Here is a 20950-nt window from a genome sequence, read left to right as displayed (position 1 = left end):
CCACTGGGTGCCTTCTCCACTCATTTTCTTTTATTTCTTTTAACCATATTTGCTTGTTGCAACAACTGTTGCAGTGGTAATTCCCAATAAAAGATTTAAATAAAAAAAAAATTTTAAATTTAAACTTATAACAAATTTAGGTTGGGTTCAATTAGGAATAAATATTTGCAAAATAAATTTGAAACCTCGTTAATTGGACTGTTTCAATTTGATCAAAGAGGTACAAAGTTCAGAAGATAAAGTTCATCTGAGGAACAATAGGAAAATGGAGGAGTTGATATGGTGAGCGGATAGACATCGAACCCAGGGTGACAGAGTAAGGAAAATTACTTCAACACCTATTACGTTGGCCTCTATGATTAAAATGGCGTCAAACAAAGTTAATTGCTGTTCAAACGGTGGGAGGGGGTCCCCCTAAACCTAGAGTTAGCTGAATGAGAGAGATAGGACGGATAGTATAGACAAAAGGGTGAAAAGGCTCGTGTGGATGACGTTAGGTATTGCCGTGCAGAACATTAATGGGTATGAGGTCCATGGGTATTTGTGTGTTACAAAGTAATATGGTGGATACTCTGTGTAGCGTTTGTAATAGTAGCGTATCCAATAATTAGTTTGGTGAGCTTATTGCATCCAAAGCTGCTCTACCATCAACGTAACTCCCTCCGTTCCTCGTCGCATGGCCGCCTTGCATATACACTGATTGCAAATCACTGCGGATTATATTCACACGTGCACACTATACGCCGGCTAAAGCCTATCTAAATTTAATACTAACCAACATTATGCTCTTTTATTAATAACAAACAGTCCAGTCAATGAATGTGCGACACAAAAAACAAAATAACCCCCCCTACTGAAGCAGCTTCATAAACTTGACGCGGATTTATGCAAAATAAAAGTTAATTATTGCTAATGCAAATATAACGTCAAAAATTACTAATATTTCTTTAAAATTCTACTATAATCGCTCTTGATAATTTACTGTACATAATAAGTTTTATTTTAAAAAAGAAATTCAGATTTAAATAGTAAACAATGAAACTTGAGAAGTAACAGTTTCTGGGAGGTTTCATTTTCTAATGTCTTTGTTCAATAATTTTAATATCAAGACAGCATTTCACTCGTTGGTTAAGTATTATTCCGATAAAAAGTAATCGCCTACTTTTTCAGGCGGGGCTTAACGTACAACTATCATTTACTAGGTGTCTTGGACGAAGGCGACTAGCAAACATACTTCAACTATTTCTCATTTAACCATTAAATAAAATCCAAGGCCAAGACCGGGAATCGAACCCAGTACCACAATGCATATTAGCTTTGCAGGTCTCGCCTCTTAACCCGCTCGGCTACCGTGGCACCTTTATTCCGATAATTTCTATGTTATGTGACCCTTTATATTTGCAAGAATTGTCTAATACCTTGGTTTAAAGTGTAAAGTTCTCATTATAAAACTGATAAGTTGTCAAAATCTCGCTGCGGATTATAATAAAGATTTTCTAAAACTATTATTTACAAAAGTGGCGCTGCAGATTGAAAAAGAAGCGCTCGCTATACTTAAAAAAGTAACTTAATATGTCAATTAATTACAATACTTTCTATTCGGCATTTGAGGCAAGAAAAAATGGACGCTGATAATTGTTCCATAAATGACTACTTAAAAGCCTATAATAAATTATATTCATTTCTTTAATTATAACTTTAAAACTACCATTATTGGTGGCCAAAATAATAAGATATTTTAGTAACATGAAATGCAACAATGAGTAATGCATAATTAAAAAATGATTTATCTTAGCACTGGAGATAGAATTAACCACAATGAAGCTAATGGGATGTGCATCATTATAATCTTGTGGTTCCCCTAAAGGGGGGCAGAACGGAGAAATACTACATCATCGCAACTGTATTATAAAAAAAAAAAAATATGTCGAAGACCAAAAGGACCCACCAAATACACTTCATTACAGCGGCCGCAAAGAGCCATTAATAATAATATCGCATTAGTTAAGGTTCGGATCGTTTATTTACTGTTCTTTTTTTGGATATTGTTGTTCTTTCGGTAATTTTAATTGAAATGTAGGGCAATGCGGGTTAGACGACTCGTTTATTATTATTATTATGTAAATTTGTAAATATAATATTATTATTTCTATGCTTGGGTTTTGTGAATGGAGAAATAGAAACATTGTAGTAGGGTGAAGTTTAGCTTGGTATAAGATTAGAAGGATAAAACAAGAGGAACGTATGGCCGCGTTATGTAGTATAGGTTTTGTACTGAAATGTTTGCCTATAAGATGGCGAGTTTGAGAGTGGTTTAGACAGAAGAATGGAGATTAGAAAAGTTATACTCTTGGGTGAAGCAGATGTTTTTTTTTTTGCTCCTGGAAGGAAAAAGGAGCGGCGCTGGTTTCTGAAGGAAGATGTGGTATTAGAGACAACATGTCCCAAATATTTGTTTACAAGGATGTTGAGGCAATACGATCCCACATATTGTATAGAAAGTTAATGTATCAAGTATTCACACAATAAATTTAATAATTGTTCTAAAAAACAGTTCTATTTGTTAAAAATATTAGACAAAATTTGACGCTTCACCTCATTTTATTTAATAATAATATCCTTTATTAGCAAAATAAAGGATATTTACACTTATGCATATAACCCTTATAAATAAAGAAAATGCTCCAAGGTCATCGATGTCTGAAGAGTTGCATGTTTAACTATAAAACAAAAAGAAAAAGAAAGAACTAAAAAGACTTTAATATGCTAATAATAATAATATTAATGTTGATAACAATAACAACAATAATAACAATAACAAGAACAACGATAATAATAATAATATAGCAAATTAATAATTCTATTGTATTAGTAAAAGTAATAATATTATAGTATATATTTTTTGTTTCTCTATCATTCTTCTACTTTAAATTTCCTTTAGATTAATACAAATTAAAAGTTAAATTCTTAATTCTCTGATACCAAGAAATATCGATATTTTCATGCATATTTACAGAAATCAAATATTTGGCTAAATATATTAATCCCTCTCCTATACTTCAGGGAGACTATGTGTCTATGGAGACTTTACTGTATAAAATTGATATTAACAAAATTAATGACATATATTTATATCTTTTAAAGGGATTAGAAGTTAGAGCAATGAACCGTATTAATAATTGAATTTACCATTTTCAAAATTTGAATTGTAAAAGAAAGATAATGTTTTTTAATTTTGTATGGAGTCAAATTATAACGAGAACTATTATTTTCTGATGAGGAAAGTTTATATTTCAGTTTTATTTATATATTCTGATTAAGAATTTGGAACTTTCTGTTCAGTTTTAATCTTTTATGTTTCTGTTTTTTTTGTATTGTAATGTTTATTGTATTCACACCAACCCTTTGTATAAGTTCAATCTTAAAACAAATAAATATATTATTATTATTATATTTACAGAAATCAGGAAACGTTTTCGAGACCCATAGCACTTTAAAATGGATATTTCTGATAGAAATTTAAAACCGGATATCTGCACGACAACAATATCTTCCCTTACTAAGGATAGTGAGAGTAAAACAAAACTGCCTGATCTCTAGGAGTGAAAAAAAAAAAATAGTAAAAGAACGTTCTTGGCTCAGAAGTGGATACTAGCAAAGTTTGATGACAAGATCCAAGAGAAGAACCCTGGATTCAAGCACTAGAGTGGCATAGAAGTGGAAGTAGGGAGACGTTAATACTGGATAGCTTGTATTACAAGGCTAGAAGCATGTACTCCAGTACAATAGATCAAGTTTAGTTGACAGCGAGCCAACTCTCATGAGAGCCAATTGTGTCAGCAAGGTCATTCCATAGGTCAAATTAACGTTAAAGTTGCCTCTAATTTGGAATTTAATTCTGTAGAAAATAGATTCAAGATTCCTTTATTAAATGAGATAGTTCTAAGCGTTATAAACATTGAAATTGGCAATACCGGTACAAACTATAAACACGAAAAATGGAAACCAGAGAGAATCAAAACTCATTGAATGCTATGGCTTCTGAAATTCGAGTTTTTAGTAAAAATGTTTCAAATGAAAGATGTATTGGATTACTCAGAAAGCATTTCTGTCACGTTAATTAATCCAATTAAAAGGGATTCTGATGAATATTACTGCAGCCAATAAAACCGAACACTAACCAAAGAGGTGGATATTTCAGCGCAGAAGTTCGCTTAGCCCTTCTGAGTTGGATATGACCAATAATTTTTTTTTTTAATATTAATAATAATGAATACTGGAAGGGGATTAGCTATGCGTTTAGTGTATTGGAGTCTCACGTGGAGGTTCCGGGTTCGAATCCAGCTGATGGCCCCTTAGATTTTTTTCTTCCTAGGAGCTTCTTACAGCTCACTGTCCCCGGTGATAGACAGTGTTGTCTTTGACAAAACACATTGTCCGGAAGTCGGCAAGCACTAGAAAAAGCTCAGATGTTATTGCACCTTAAATAATAATAATAATAATAAACTGTGGCTGTGTCATGGACACGGCCTTGTGTTGTACGTGAATACGTTTACGTAACGGGTTATATTTTTATTTATGTATTTAGGATGAAAACAAGGAAACAAATAATTACTGTGTTACAATATAACTTTATTAATTATAGATCTGTGATACGAAAAACTATAGACGATCACACACATCACACTTATGTCCGAATGGATTGTTGAAAAACGTCGTACTGAAACGTGCACTAACTAGTTGCTGCCCAATGTGTCTTCATAATCGACGATAGAACACAATCTATGCCTATACAGTCCGTTGTCGACGTAGAAGCGATTTCATCATCCACTTGCATAATTTCAACCGCCCCAGCAACAGATGTACTGACACCGTCGTTGATCCGCTCGGCCGCATTCATTCTTTTAAGTTCCCGGCACAGCTTGACTCGGTCATATGGTGTTTTATTATTACCATTCGATTGTTCTTGAAATGCCCTTTTCCAACCGTATACGATCTCTGTATTTGTTTTTGGCTTTTCGACGCGTATCGGCCGACATTATATATTTTTGATAATATTTTTTTATTCTAACACCTTATTATATTCACTGTCACTATTTTACACTAATGTTTTATATACAATTGATAGATTGTGACGACAGCTGACGATTAAAACTTAAACGAACATCGTAGCTTCTCCGAGTCAAAAGTTGTACTAATTGCAAATCTCGATACGCAGCAAAATGATCTCAAAATGGAGGCGCTTCCCCCTGCACCGCGCGCGATGCGTCACAGTCCTCGCTTATCGTAATGAATTCTTTGATCCTTTAGCTATCCAGTGGTCTAATTTAATTTTGGATGTAGACGATAGATTCGAAACTACAATGCCAAACTGTATCCCCCGATTTTGTTATCATTAGGTTTTTTGGATTGCCTCCATATGATAGCAAATTTAAAGACGTATTCACGTTAAAAGAAAATTTCGAATAGTTAAGCAATTTAAAGAGCCAGCTAATTGCAAAAAATTTATTGCATAACTTTTTCAGCATATATAAAGACTAAAGCTTCCTTTAAAACTAATTTGCATCGCAAATTGTGTCTTTTTCTTTAAAGGTTTTTTTTTTTTCTCCAAGAAAAAGAGAGAAGAGAAAAGCTTTGCAAAAGTTTTTCCAGGACCTGTTCCTGAAAAAATAAATATATATACCCTCGTTATCCTTTTGTTATTCATAAAAACAAAAATCTAATCTTACGCCCAGGACCTCAGGGAATATTTTAAGCAATTTTATTACGCTCAATATTGAAATAAACCAAAACTGTGCACGCTAAATCTGATTAATGATAAATATTTCAAAATAATTTTAGGCTTTCAACGTATTTAAATTGTATTAAATACGTGTAAATACTTGCTTGGTTGGAAAGTAATTAAATTATCATTAAGTTATCTTAAACAGTTAAAACTTACAACCAATAATATTAAACATTGCAGAAAGTTAATGCATCAAACAATGCAATTGAATAAATAAAACTTAGTTCAATATTTTCTATAAATATAGATGGAATTTATATTGGATGCGCCAAGTTGGAAATAGCTTTTAGCTTTTCAACAAATAGAGTTGTGTGAAAGAACGTGCTTGTAACAGAGCGAGCAGGATATTGGCTGGATGCAGGTACATACAAGATTAGGGGAGACTTCCTTCCGATATATATATATACAGTGAGAGAGAGAGAGAGCAGGCCTACCTAAAGTTGCTAAGAAGAAGTTTGCCTAGTAATTTTATTCCAAACTGAGCCTACTATTAGATTCTGCCAAAACCTGTTGACTTTCTCTTAGCTTTTTTTTATTTTCTTATTAAAGTTGTAAATATGTTTTATCTTAAAAAGGAACCTATTTCTTACTTAACATTTAAACATTATACTTTACTTAAACATCAGCAGTAGAATAAAATTGAATAATTTTGTTTTCAAATTATCCTATTTAGAAATGGAGTATTAGTTAAATAAAATAAAATCAACTATTATCTTACTGCACATCATAAATAAAAACTAAAAATATACATTCTAATCGAATAAAAACAACTAAAAGAACCAAAATTTAGAAACAAAAACAAAAATAACTTACTTCTCATACATACGAGGGTCGTTTGAAAAGTCCGTGCAAAGTCAGAGAGATAGCACTACTGGCGCGTATCGAGGTTATGTTTAGTTAGTAGCATCTCTTGGAAGAACACACACCAAGTTTCAGCCAGATCGGTCTATTTCTTTGTGTTTGGCAATCGTTTGAATCGAGGAAGTCGAGTGATGTTCAAAAAATGGACGAAAAAGAATTTCGTGTGTTGATTAAACACTACTTTATGAAAGGCAAAACGCCACAGGAGACTAAAGAGAAGCTTGATAAACATTATGGTGACTCTGCACCTTCGATTAGAACAGTTTATAAGTGGTTTGAAAATTTTCGGAGTGGCCATATGGGCACAAGTGACGCTGAACGTTCTGAACGCCCTGTTGAGGTTACTACTCAAGAAATCATTGATAAAATCCATGATATGTTGATGGATGACAGAAGTGTGAAGGTGCGTGAGATTGCTAGTGCTGTGGGCATCTCGAATGAACGGGTACATAATATTTTGCATCAACATTTGGACATGACAAAGCTATCCGCTAGATGGGTGCCGCGATTGCTCACGCTTGACCAAAAACGAAATCGTGTGAAGTGTTGCAAGGACGGTTTGCAGCTGTTCCAGAAGAATCCGCAGGACTTTAAGCGTCGTTTCGTCACTGTGGATGAAACATGGATACATCACTACACTCCTGAGACCAAAGAACAATCTAAACAATGGGTTACCAAGGGGGATTCTGCGCCAAAAAAGGCGAAGACCGTTCCTTCGGCCGGAAAGATTATAGCGACTGTCTTTTGGGATTCGTAAGGAATAATCCTCATCGACTATCTGGAAAAGGGTAAAACTATTACAGATGCATATTATTCATCGATATTGGACCGTTTGAAAACCGAGCTGCTAGAAAAACGCCCACGTTTGGCCCACAAAAAAGCCCTTTTCCATCACGACAACGCACCAGCTCACACCTCAGCAGTTGTGGTCGCAAAATTAATGGAAATAGGGTTCCAACTCGTTTCACATCCCCCCCTATTCTCCAGACTTGGCTCCCTCGGACTACTATTTGTTCCCCAATATGAAGAAATGGCTGGCGGGGGAAAGATTTTATTCAAACGAGGAGGTGATTGCAGAAACGAATGGCTATTTTTCAGACTTGGACAAATCCTATTATTCGGAAGGGATCAACAAACTAGAGCAGCGTTGGACGAAGTGTATAAGCCTAAAAGGAGACTATGTTGAAAAATAAAAAAGGTTTACCCCAAAAAATTAAGTAGTTTTTATTTTTGCACGGACTTTTCAAACGACCCTCGTAGATATTGAGAATAAAGAGAAGTAAGTTATTTTTGTTTCTAAATTTTGGTTCTTTTAGTTGTTTTTATTCGATTAGAATGTATATTTTTAGTTTTTATTTATGATGTGCAGTAAGATAATAGTTGATTTTATTTTATTTACCAATACTCCATTTCTAAATAGGGTAATTTGAAATGAGTTCACTAAATTCTAGTACAGACCCAACATGTAGTAGACATAGCCTAGGTTTATTTTAATTTATTTATTTATTTTTGCTAAGAGTTTAGTGTAAATAATGATATTCAGCTTATAAACACAAAACAAAATTCCCCATTTTAAAGCACTTCTTATTAAATAAAATAGATCATCTAATATCTAATTTGTTCATATCGGATAAATTCAAGTATTTATCTCTAAAAGTTTGCAGCCTTATACATTTTAATAAAAAGAGTTGTAAATCCTCTTTTTCGGGAATGCTGCATACAGGACAATTGGAGATATCTGCTTGAAAATTGTTACTGAAACTATAAGAAGAAATTTGAAAAGAACGAGGCTAACATAACCTCATTTGACGGATGAATTTATTTTCAATAATTGGTACTCTCAGCGTCAAATATCGCTCACCGAAAAGACTTAACTTATCTTTCTAAAGTCAGGATTATAATTTTGCGTTAATATCTATAGAAAATTTATTATTCCGAAATTTCAAAATACTAAAAACTGCACCATTGGAGATAAAATGTGCTAACTAAAGCTTCGAAATAGCTTTCAAATGCCATGATGTTGATAAACAAATAATAATAGGGGGTATTTTAGGTCTTCTGGCTTTCCCAAAAGTCTTCTTTGGTGTGTAGTGAATCTATCTTGAAACAAACTATTAGTAATGACTCACTTTTTACTGGCTTACTATACGTCCAATTATCCAATTAGATGTGGACAGAGGCGGATAGCAAGCATACTTTATTGCAAATTCTTTTTATGTACCATTAAATAAAATTTAAGACCGATAATCGAAACTAGACCACAATACATGATGGCATTGCTTGCATACTATCAGAAATTCTGTAAAAAAACAACCTTAATCTACAGCTTCAAACTTGTACAGCAAGAGAAGTATTTTAGAGGAAAAAGGAAGTTACGTTAAAGAAAGTAACGTTTGCAGAATAACACAGAAAAATCTATTGTACTTCCGTAGAATCGTTCAGCATCGGACAGAATGTGGTTAAACTAATTGGGAGATGTACAAAGTTGATTTCCTTGAATAAAATCTTATTATGAAACATAAATAAGTAGGTGAATTGGTCTATAGATGTAGATAATGAATATTGCAGAAATCATTGATCAGTTCCAAAATAAACAAAATGACTAATACATTTGTCTTTATAGAATAATTTTATTTTTCAACTTATTAATCTACTTATTGCTTCAACTCATTATTTACAAATTTATTTTATATTAAACCAACTTCTATGTAAATTATTAAGTAATATCTTATTAAGTAGTGGCTTATTAAGTAGTGGCTTATTAAGTAGTAGCTTATTAAGCAGTGGCTTATTAAGCAGTAGCTTATTAAGCAGTGGCTTATTAAGTAGTAGCTTATTAAGTAGTGGCTTATTAAGTAGTAGCTTATTAAGTAGTGGTTTATTAAACTAGAAAACGAAAATAAAACTATATTATTTTACTAACCGCTTTGGTTACAAAATTTTTGTTACCATCAATAATCTGAGACCAAATTAGGTGTCATGGAAGGAAACAAATTCTTATGCTCAAAATTACATTTAAGAAGGCTCAAGGCTGGCAAATATTTATGAGGACATTTTATTCGATTAATTTGCTTTTAAGAAACTTGGAATGTAGAGCAAAAGAATAATATGTCAAGCGCAAAGCTGACTACAAATGATAAAAAAAAAGTCGAATAAAGTTGGTTGATTGTTGGTTGGTGGGTAACAGCGAAGTAATGCTAGCAAGTAGTCCTGAAGAGTTTACTGATACTGGAGGTTAAGTCCCTGGCTGTGGTTCCAAGCTTTCATGCTCTGTCTGCCAGCAGCGGTGGGCGGCTTGTGGGCGGAAATACGAACATTTATCTTGGAGTTATGCAGAAAAGCCCAACGTAAAGGAAGGTTACGGGGCAAGGTAATAGAAGCGGAGGGACAAGGATGAATAAAATAGACGTCATATTTCTAACAGGTATTACTACCAGTGATGTTGGTAGAGAGAATAATGGAGAGATTCGGCGGAGGCCTAAGAGAGGAACTAAAGAGGAAGAAGACCCTCTTACGACATCTTCTTCTGGCAGTGTGTACCAACTACTACTAAGGATGTAACAGTTTATACAACGAAATTGTCCCTTTTCGGGCTTCACCTTTAAAGGTAATCCCTTTAGGAGTGAGTGTACTTGGGTAAATTGGATGACCCTTTTCTCTATTGTAGAGGAGTGTATACAAATATACACACAGACACACAAATAACACACGCACGCGTACACATAACAATATATACAGTGATGGGGAGTAGGGTAACAGCCACAGTAACTTCTTATCAACCAATACTAGCAAAGCCTAACCAGTAACCCTTCTATATCTAACTTATTTTTCCATCGCTATCTAGCGTACCAAGCATGAACTATCTATACACAACCATTACGATAACTTACTAGCTAAAATTTCATTAGTATAAAAGTTTGAATCATACATAATTCTAGAAGAACTGCCTCTAATTTCAATTACTTATTGGAATTCCAATAATTTACAAAAAAGTTATTAAATAACTAGCTTAATTTTTACAAACAAACCTGTCAGTATAAACCATTTCATTTAAACCTTCACGAAGCTGTGGTTTAGAAAATAAATGAACCTAAAATCAGTGCACATTACATTTAAATTACGGAAATCTTTTTACCAGTTGAACTGAACGGTATAATAATTCTTCCAGCTGACGTAGTACGATACTTTTGGACTATACATTGACCTGGAAACGACATACTCGACTTAAACGACAAGATATGAACAAACGCTTCAAACTCATTTCTAGATCTATTTGACCGCAGATCAAATCTTGACTTGAATCACAAACTAACCCACCTACAAACTGGCTCAGCACAGTAAAGTACGGTTAGAATGGGTGCCAGGTCATGTGGGGGTTAAGGGGAATGAGAGGGCTCATTATCTGGCTAGGAATGGAGCTGGTATTCCTTTCATTGGCCCGGAACTTGTCCTGGGGATCACCAAGGGCTCGGTTCGTGCGACTCTTAGAGATTGGATTTGGAGGGAGCACGAGAAGAGCTGGGTGATGTGTCCTGGGGGTCAAATACGGCAAGACTACGGAAGATGCCTTGGCTGTGTAAGCAATAAACCAAAGAGACCCAGTGTTTGGGTAGGAATCAGATTACTCTGATCGCAGGCCTATTCACGGGGCACGGTAGGTTCAAGAAGCATCTGCACAAGGTTGGGGCTTATTAGCTCGGAACCGTTGTGTAGATTGTGCCAGGAAGAGGAGGAGACGGCCTCTCACCTGTTGTTCGATTGTGTTGCAATCGAGCGGTTACGCTATGAAACCTTTGGGACGTTGAGACCAAAGGAGATAGTAGCGCAAAAAGAACTAGTAGGGAAAGTCCTCAACCATTTTAGAAGGGGAGGTTTCAACTATTAGACTCAAAAAGGGTAAGGCACAATAAGCCTCAGTGCAGTGAGGGGCGTAGGACCCGTCCCGTTTTCTAATCTTAATATTAACCCATCTACAAGACACTGTTAAGACCGATATGGACATACAGAGCAACCAAATCATCAAACTTCAAACGCAGACAAAAACACTGCAATCAAAAAAAACCTTACGTAAAATCCTTACAAGTTTTTGTTGCTGGAAAAATGGTCTTTTTTTTAAAAAAAATAAAGAAAACTCAATAACAAAATTATCAGACAAGAATTGCTTTTCCTTTCATCTCCTTTAAAAAGTAATTTTAGAAGTTTTACGTCATAAGAAACTGTTTTCAAAGAATTGTTAGTAATAAATGTTAATAATTGTTGTTGTAGATAAATTATTAGTGTCTTTAAAAGATTTATGCAAAAGAAATTAAAAGTTATACTAAAAGATTAGATATGGGTGACTGGGAGTAGCTATTATGTAAAGTTTTAGACCATCAGTTTACATTAGAGTCGAGTTGAACAGCTATGTGGTAAAAAAAATGTACCAAGTGGTAGAACATTATATGTTTATTACCAACCAAGTCCAAGGATTTTTCGTTTCTTTTCATGAAATAATGTACACAAAAAGTTAATGCCTTTGAGTGATGTGGTCACAGATGTTGGAATGTTTAGTCTACAAGTTGTGAAATTGGAGTTATACCAATAACAAATAATTTTTGAATTGTAAACAAAGAATGGAAAAGTTTTATTTTAAATTAAAAATTATTATTAGAATGTTTAGCAACAAATAACTTATATTTATTTTAAGTCTATATTCTTCTACTAGCATACATTTATATTAGAATCGGTATAAAGGGGTTCTTTCGCTACAAAGGTCGTATAACAAGCACGCATTGGCACTTCTGACGTTTGATCGTCTTAAAGAAATACCCATATCGTAAATATACCAACAGACAACGCTAAAGTTCCCAACCCTCTACTAACTTTATAACTCCCAATACCTGGGCCCTAGTGTCCCCAGTAAGAATGTAATTGAATTGGTTATGGCATGCAAGAGATGTCTATGGCATGACAAACTTTGTTCAGAATAATATAAGTCGATATAACCTTATCCAAGTAGTGGTATCCGGTTAGAGGGGGAGCTTCAGAAGGTGTAGCAGAAGTATGATCCTGCCTGCTCTTGTTAAGGCTGGTTGGTAGCTTGTATTTATATTGACAAGATCGCTGGGTTACACCTGTCTCTCATTGCACCACATGTGTCCTCGCTGGATATACACATAAATATATCTATGCCACCATTACATAAACCTTTTCTATCGTTCTTTCAAATAAATAAACCATTTTTTGTTTTTTTGAATTCAAGATTCTTTTTAAATTATACAGGGTGTACACACGGAGGAGAGGTCGAAACTTCTGGAGGCGATTCAGCAGCTCAAATTCAACAAAAAATATTATATTCACTCTGGCCCGATTCTCAATAGTGTCCAAGATATTTGCATTTTTAACTTTTCCGTCGATACTCGCGTTATTCATCATATAAAGGACCGTAACTTTTCTATCCTTTATCCTACAACAAATCTGCTTATTCTAAACGAAAGAGCATTAAATTTCCTATAAATCTGCTTAAACCAGAGCCTCAAAACGTTTCTTATAGCAATGAAATGTTTACTTCAATGTCTAAAAAATTCGTTCTCGATGATTTCAGATTCAGCAGCTCAAATGCAACAAAAAATATTCTATTCACTTTGGCCCTTTCTCAATAGTGTCCAAGATATTTGCATTTTTAACTTTTCTGTCGATACTCGCGTTTTTCACCATAAAAACGGCCGTAACTTTTCTATCCTTTATCCTACAACAAATCTGCTTATTCCAAACGAAAGAGCATTAAATTTCCTATAAATCTGCTTAAACCAGAGCCTCAAAACGTTTCTTATAAACAATGAAATTTAATGTCTACAAAATTCGTTCTCGATGATTTTTGTTAAAATTTTCAACTGCATTTTTTACCCAATTACAGGAAAAGTAGTGCATTTCAACATGCTAGAGAGACCATATGGTTTTTTTTTGGTTTTTAATAAAACCCTACCCCGAACAGAGGGGTGTAAATGCAGAAAACTGGGATGTTGCGCAATCGACTTTTCACTGATATCAAATTATTAATTTACTCGAATGCCAATTTGTGGAGAAGGAACAAAAAGAAAAGGAACCATTTTATTATTATTAATACTAATAATAATAATAATACGAGGTGTGGCTACTAAATAACGAGACTGATGCTGCTACAGAAGAACTATGCATGCGCCAAATCCTAACGACCGACAGTTGTGCAGCGTAAAGCCTTCTCTTTCGATTGCAGCCGTCTCACGTGTTTGTAGAGAAATCTGTCTGACCGGAACCGTCGTTTGCCGAAAACATAATACTTACACATGTAGTAGAGCAACGAATTGTCGTGAAATTTCACTTCAAAACTTGATAAAACCGCTACTGAAACTTATCTTTTATTAAAAGAAGTTTATGGCGATGAATATTAATCACGTGCGCAAGTTTTTGTGTGGTTCAAGCGTTTCCAAGATGGCCGAGAAGACGTCGGAGATGGTGACCACCCCGGGTCGCCCTTCCACGTCCAAAACGGATGAAAATATCGATTATAATTAATCAACATTACTACCGGTAAGGTGCTTGCTCAACTCCTGCTGAAAGAGTAAGGAAAAAAACGACCCGATTTGTGGAAGAACAAGTCACGGGGTTCTCCATCAAGACAACAATCTCACACTGCATTGTATTGTCAAGACGTTTCTAGCCAAGTACAACATCCCAGTTTTAGGCCATCCGCCTTATTCGCCTGACCTGATCTCATATGACTTTAGATCTGTTCCCCAAAGTCAAATCTGCATTAAAAGGAACACGATTTCAGTCCGTTGAAGCTGTGAAAGAAAAAGCGCCACGCGTCGTGCAGGAGCTCACAGAAAAAGACTTCCAGCACTGTTTCGAACAATGGCAAATTCGCATGGAGCGTTGTAGGGATAGGGGAGGGGTGTATATTGAAGGTGATAATAACTAAATATGTATAAATTTAAATTCAAAATATGTTTTCATTTTTTATTCTAACACTCTTGATTATTCTTATAGTCATGACCTGAATATTAGATTTGATGCATCATGAATATGCTTCTTTCGAGTGAATCACGCTAGCATGTCAAATTATGCAGAATTATGACGGAGTGAAGTTCAAAAATACTACCACAATGCCTTTCTTACCTAAACGTTAATAATTACAGATTTTACTATTTTTACAAGTAATTTATTACTACTAAACTGACAGTGATAAATTAATAAATTATTGTAATAAAAGAATATATAACTTTTTTATTTATTTATATATTTACGAATTAATATAATATAAACAAACAAGTTTGAGAGAATATCTTACTCAAAGATCACAATCTAGCGCAATAGCACAAGCTAGGGTTTCGTTCTCCTTGTTGTAATTTCACAATTTATTGCTTTCACAGGTTAATCAAAAATAAAACAAGTATTTGCAAGATCCAGCAAACTTTCTTGTCTCCTTTGCTCAGATTAAGGGCCCTTCTGATAAGGCTGATCATAAATTATAACCCAAAACTTTTGAAATCCTAATGTTTTATTTTATTTTTCTTTATTAAGTCTTGTATCCATAATTCTTACTTTACGAGAGTCGTTTGAAAAGTCCGTGCAAAGTCAGAGAGATAGCACCACTGGCGCGTATCGAGGTTATGTTTAGTTAGTAGCATCTCTTGGAAGAACAGACACCAAGTTTCAGCCAGATCGGTCTATTTCTTTGTGTTTGGCATTCGTTTGAATCTAGGAAGTCGAGTGATTTTCAAAAAATGGACGAAAAAGAATTTCGTGTGTTGATTAAACACTACTTTATGAAAGGCAAAAGGCCTCAGGAGACTAAAGAGAAGCTTGATAAACATTATGGTGGCGCTGAACGTTCTGGGCGCCCCTGTTGAGGTTACTACTCCAGAAATCATTGATAAAATCCATGATATGGTGATGGATGACAGAAGAGTGAAGGTGCGTGAGATTGCTAGTGCTGTAGGCATCTCGAATGAACGGGTACGTAATATTTTGCATCAACATTTGGACATGACAAAGCTATCCGCAAGATGGGTGCCGCGATTGCTCACGCTTGACCAAAAACGAAATCGTGTGAAGTGTTGCAAGGACGGTTTGCAGCTGTTCCAGAAGAATCCGCAGGACTTTAAGCGTCGTTTCGTCACTGTGGATGAAACATGGATACATCACTACACTCCTGAGACCAAAGAACAATCTAAACAATGGGTTACCAAGGGGGAATCTGCGCCAAAAAAGGCGAAGACCGTTCCTTCGGCCGGAAAGATTATGGCGACTGTCTTTTGGGATTCGCAAGGAATAATCCTCATCGACTATCTGGAAAAGGGTAAAACTATTACAGGTGCATATTATTCATCGTTATTGGACCGTTTGAAAACCGAGTTGCAAGAAAAACGCCCACGATTGGCCCACAAAAAAGTCCTTTTCCATCACGACATCGCACCAGCTCACACCTCAGCAGTTGTGGCCGCAAAATTAATGGAAATAGGGTTCCAACTCGTTTCACATCCCCCCTATTCTCCAGACTTGGCTCCCTCGGACTACTATTTGTTCCCCAATATGAAGAAATGGCTGGCGGGAAAAAGATTTTATTCAAACGAGGAGGTGATTGCAGAAACGAATGGCTATTTTTCAGACTTGGACAAATCCTATTATTCGGAAGGGATCAACAAACTAGAGCAGCGTTGGACGAAGTGTATAAGCCTAAAAGGAGACTATGTTGGAAAATAAAAAAGGTTTACCCCCAAAAATTAAGTAGTTTTTATTTTTGCACGGACTTTTCAAACGACCCTCGTACTTCATTAAGTAAAGTAAAGTATTCAATGACTAGACTTGATTTCCAGAGGTCTTAAGATTTTGGTTCACTTCTGCTCTCGGGTAGGGGAATATGATTTCTACAACTTTTAATCAAACTTTACAGAGTTTTTTTTTATTTTTTGTTTGAATAGAGAAAAGTAGAGTATTCCGAGTTATAAATAAAGGTAAAAGTGTAGGGCGTTCACACACATATATATCGGTATGAATATGAGTATAGAACGAATGGGTATGACATGGGTTTGTAAGTGGGTTCAGAGAAAGAGCACATACCGAACAGCCGGTGACTTACAGGTGCAGGATGCCTGGCTAGAGTTTGGTTGCCCTTACCTACACGTGGACTGATTCATTTTTTTTAATTACATCACGTAGATTTGGTACACGTGGAACAGACCTTCACCAACTTCTATACATCTCTAAACCCTACTCAGTCCAAGCTATTTATATATACATAATATGTAGCATTACACATACATTCACATCTCTGTCATTTGATTCCGCTCACAACTCTAATCTGAGCCCTCCATAATACCTCCTCCTCTTCTCGCTCGCCACCAAATCACATACAACCAACTCCCGTATACTGCGTGGGGTTGTTGTTAATGCTGGACAAAATTGGAATATCAAATGAGGATTCTTGTTGAATTTGTAGCAATTCACATTTTTGCTTCTTTTTTTTCGCATTACATCCAGAAATTGAAATTTGATTTTTAAACTTAAAACGACTTTTTTGGATTAAAACAATTTAAGTGATTGTAATTATTGATTTTAATCACGCCTACACTAAAGACAAATTAGCACACTATAACTAATTCCATTTAGATTTACACTTTTTTCACTTCATTTCTTTTGTACAAAAAAACAGGCACAGTAGGTATAATAAATCTTTTTGGCCACAATTGAATTCAATGGATTTTGTTTATTTCAAATGATTTTAGGATGATAAAATAAACTTTTCGTGGAGTTTTTAAAATAGATTTTTAAAACTATAATTTGTAAGTTCAAAGCTTTCGGTGCACCACACCGTAAAATGTTAAAAGTTAAGATAATTAAGTTCCGTTAATCTGATTATGGAAGTAAAATCTTCTTTTCATTTGATAATAAAAGGAAAATTCTTTTTTTTTTTCTTTTTTTTAATGCAGACCCTAAAGAGTCGAATGATTCTAATTTGGGAGTTCTTTTCAAAGCTTTAATATTATTAAATTTCGCAGATTTTATCCTATGTTTTGGGCAAAACCCATTACCTCTAATGCAGGCATGTGCAACCTTTACAGGACTATGGGCCCGCATTGGAAAGTAGAAAGATTACGCGGGTCGGAGTACTTCAAGGATATATATATACAGGGTGGCCAAAGTTATATGCTCCACCCACTTTTTTTTTTTAACGGCGGGAAATTTCGAAAAAATAAAAAAGACGTATTTAATCATTTTTAGTCTAGTTTATTTTCAGTGATTGGCCCATTTTTTTAAACCCCTGTATCTCGAGATACAGCATCCAACTTTTGTTTTTCAAATGGAACGTTATATTTTTTGTTGCATATTTTTATAGTATTTGAGCTCCTAAAAAGAACAACAAAAATTTTTTTGAAATCGGTTAGGTTTGTCAAAAGTTATGGTAATTTAAAATATGAAAAACAAATTTCAGTTTACTGTCAAAATTACGTTATTTTTTTTAAAGAATCTGTTCAAACTGGGCACAATCAACGGATAGGCAAGCCAAAACTCTAGACGCCCACGCTTTGCTTGTAGCAGCACTTATGGTGGCGAAGTCAAGATCTAGGTAGGCTAGAGTTATTCGACTTTTCAGATCATCGACTGAAGCCATGGGATTAAGTATACTGTACACTTTATTTTTCAGGTATCCCCACAAAAAATAGTCCATTTGGGTTAAGTCCGGAGATCGAGGTGGCCATTGATGGGTCTATGAGTCCCTAAGCCCTTTTTATGGAAATTTCTGTCAAGGTAACCTCGAACCACTCTCGCATTATGTGCCGGGCAACCATCTTGTTGAAAATACATATCTAGCCGACGTTGTAGATAAACATCTTCAAGCAGAACTGGCAAAATGTCTCTTAAAAAAAAGTTAGATACGATTCACCAGTTAAGTTCTCTCTGTAGAAGTATGGGGCCGATTAGTTGATTTCCTAAAACTCCACACCAAACGTTTGTAGAAAAAACAACCTGAACGTCAAATAACTCTAGCCTGCCTAGATCTTGACTTCGCCACCATAAGTGCTGCTACAAGCAAAGCGTGGGCGTCTAGAGTTTTGGCTTGCCTATTCGTTGATTGTGCCCAGTTTGAACAGATTCTTTAAAACAAATAACGTAATTTTGACAATAAACTGAAATTTGTTTTTCATATTTTAAATTACCATAACTTTTGAAAAACCTAACCGATTTCAAAAAATTTTTTTTTGTTTTTTTTAGGAGCTCAAATACTATAAAAATGTGCAAAAAAAAATATAACGTTCCATTTGAAAAACAAAAGTTGGATGCTGTAACTCGAGATACAGGGGTTTAAAAAAATGGGTCAATCACTAAAAATAAACTAGACTAAAAATGATTAAATACGTGTTTTTTATTTTTTCGAAATTTCCCGTCGTTTAAAAAAAAAGTGGGTGGAGCATATAACTTTGGTCACCCTGTATAGGTCTAGCAAAAATATTTTGAAATCGACAATTCGATGTACTTACTAATCGCACTACTATTGGAGAATATTTTCCTGTGGGCGTGGCGAGGGGTGGAGCATAATCGCACTACTATTGGAGAGTAGTTTCCTGTGGGCGTGGCAAGGAATGGGGCTTTTAATTAATATAAATATATAAGAACCATAAGAACCAAATTTTTTAATGTGTTTGTATAATTGGACTTTGAACATCTCAATATTTCTTATCAATTGAACTTATAAGTAGTAAAGTTCGCCTATTTTTTCAGGCGGGGCTTAACGTCCAACTACCAATTAGGTGTCGTGGACGGAGGCGACTAGCAAACGTACTTTACTGAAAATTTCTTTTATTAATCATTTTAAATAAAATCCAAGGCCTTTGACCAGGAATCGAACCCAGTACCACAATACATATTAGCTTCGCAGGTCTCGCCTCTAACCGCTCGGCTACCGTTGCTCCTATCAATTGAACTTATAATAATTTGTGTTTATATTACATTAACAAGTATTTACAACATTTATTGTTCGATTTAAAAATATTTTTCCAAATGAGTGTGTATTTCTGAAAATCTAAAATGCAGTAAGACTAAAAAAACAAATATTTATTATTATATTATTTAATACAACTCTTATTAATAAAATACTTATTATTTAATGTAATATTTATTAATGCGATGGTTGAGATTACGTGTTAGATACAAGATTATCCGTATTAGTTGATATTGTGGACATGCTTATTCGGAATGGATTTAAATACCTATTTCTCTATTAAAATTACCTTTACCGGGCATTATCTCAGGGTTAGCGGGGGCCAGATTCAATGATGTTTGGAAAAGTCGTTGCAGGCCTTATAAAATCACTAAACGGGCCGGTTGGTTGCACTTGCCCTGTTTTAAACTTGACAGAGTTGTACACTATTTTTACAAAAAAGAACAAACAAAAATACGTCATGTTCTAAAAATAACGTTTTCACATTGAGCCGAGAAAAATCAGTTTAATTTTTAAAGGCTAGAAAACTTGAAACACCTTTTTTGTTCTTTTATTGTAAATAAAATGAAAATTACCTTGATTGCAAGCAGGTCCAGTCCAACCAGCTTTACAGACACAGGTACCATCGACACAGGAACCATGTCCAGAGCAGTCACCATGGCAATCTGATTCTGGTACATCACATTCTGGACCTTTCCAGCCTTCTTCACAATGGCATACTCCTCCGCCGTATTTACCATGATTAGAACATAATACTGGGCATACACCTGGAAATTTAAAAAACAAAAACTAACTATAAAGATGGTTTTTTTATTGAATTAGATCAGCAAAAAAAATTGCAAATTCACAAAATTAAGAAGTTTGATGACGAGAAAGGTTAATGAATTAAGAATTTGTTTTATAGAAAACTGTAGGCTAAAAAAATATTGTATAAATACTCAAGCATAAGAGAAATATTAAAAAAATATGAGAAATATTAATAATAGTATGAGAAATCCAGATGAACTTGTCTTCTTCATAACTCGCAATTTTCGATGAAAATCAAATTTCGAAACTTCCTAATATCTGCTTCTACTCAGAAGATAGAAATAATGAAACTTTACAACTAATGTTTTGAAAATATCGAACTTGGGCAACTGCGACAAGCAGCGCCGGGCACATACAGCATCCCGAAGGACGCCATGTAGTGCTCAATTGATCTAGATCAGTGGTTCCCAACCTGTGGTCCGCAAGAACAAAAATATGGTCCACGAAACACTTAACATTTTTAAAATAATAATATATTTATTTAACATGCGTCCGCAGGTTGGGAACCGCTGGTCTAGTGGGTGGTATAGTGTGTA

At 34.7% G+C, this 20950-nt stretch overlaps 1 protein-coding gene across 4 annotated transcripts in view; it reads right to left on the bottom strand.

Annotated features, from left to right (window-relative positions):
• Ten-a (Teneurin-a transmembrane protein) overlaps positions 1-20950 on the bottom strand; it is a 1628256-nt gene that overhangs the window by 46141 nt on the left and 1561165 nt on the right. For all 4 annotated transcript variants that reach the window (XM_074139868.1, XM_074139867.1, XM_074139869.1 and 1 more), the window contains one exon: positions 20183-20374. In XM_074139868.1, coding sequence (XP_073995969.1) covers positions 20183-20374 — 192 coding nt within the window. The remainder of the gene's footprint in view (positions 1-20182; positions 20375-20950) is intronic.

The sequence above is a fragment of the Rhodnius prolixus genome, unplaced genomic scaffold, assembly GCF_049639745.1.
Source record: "Rhodnius prolixus isolate KJV_2025 unplaced genomic scaffold, Rpr scaffold_6, whole genome shotgun sequence".
Lineage (NCBI taxonomy): Eukaryota > Metazoa > Arthropoda > Insecta > Hemiptera > Reduviidae > Rhodnius > Rhodnius prolixus.
This window is presented reverse-complemented; position numbering and strand designations above follow the sequence as displayed.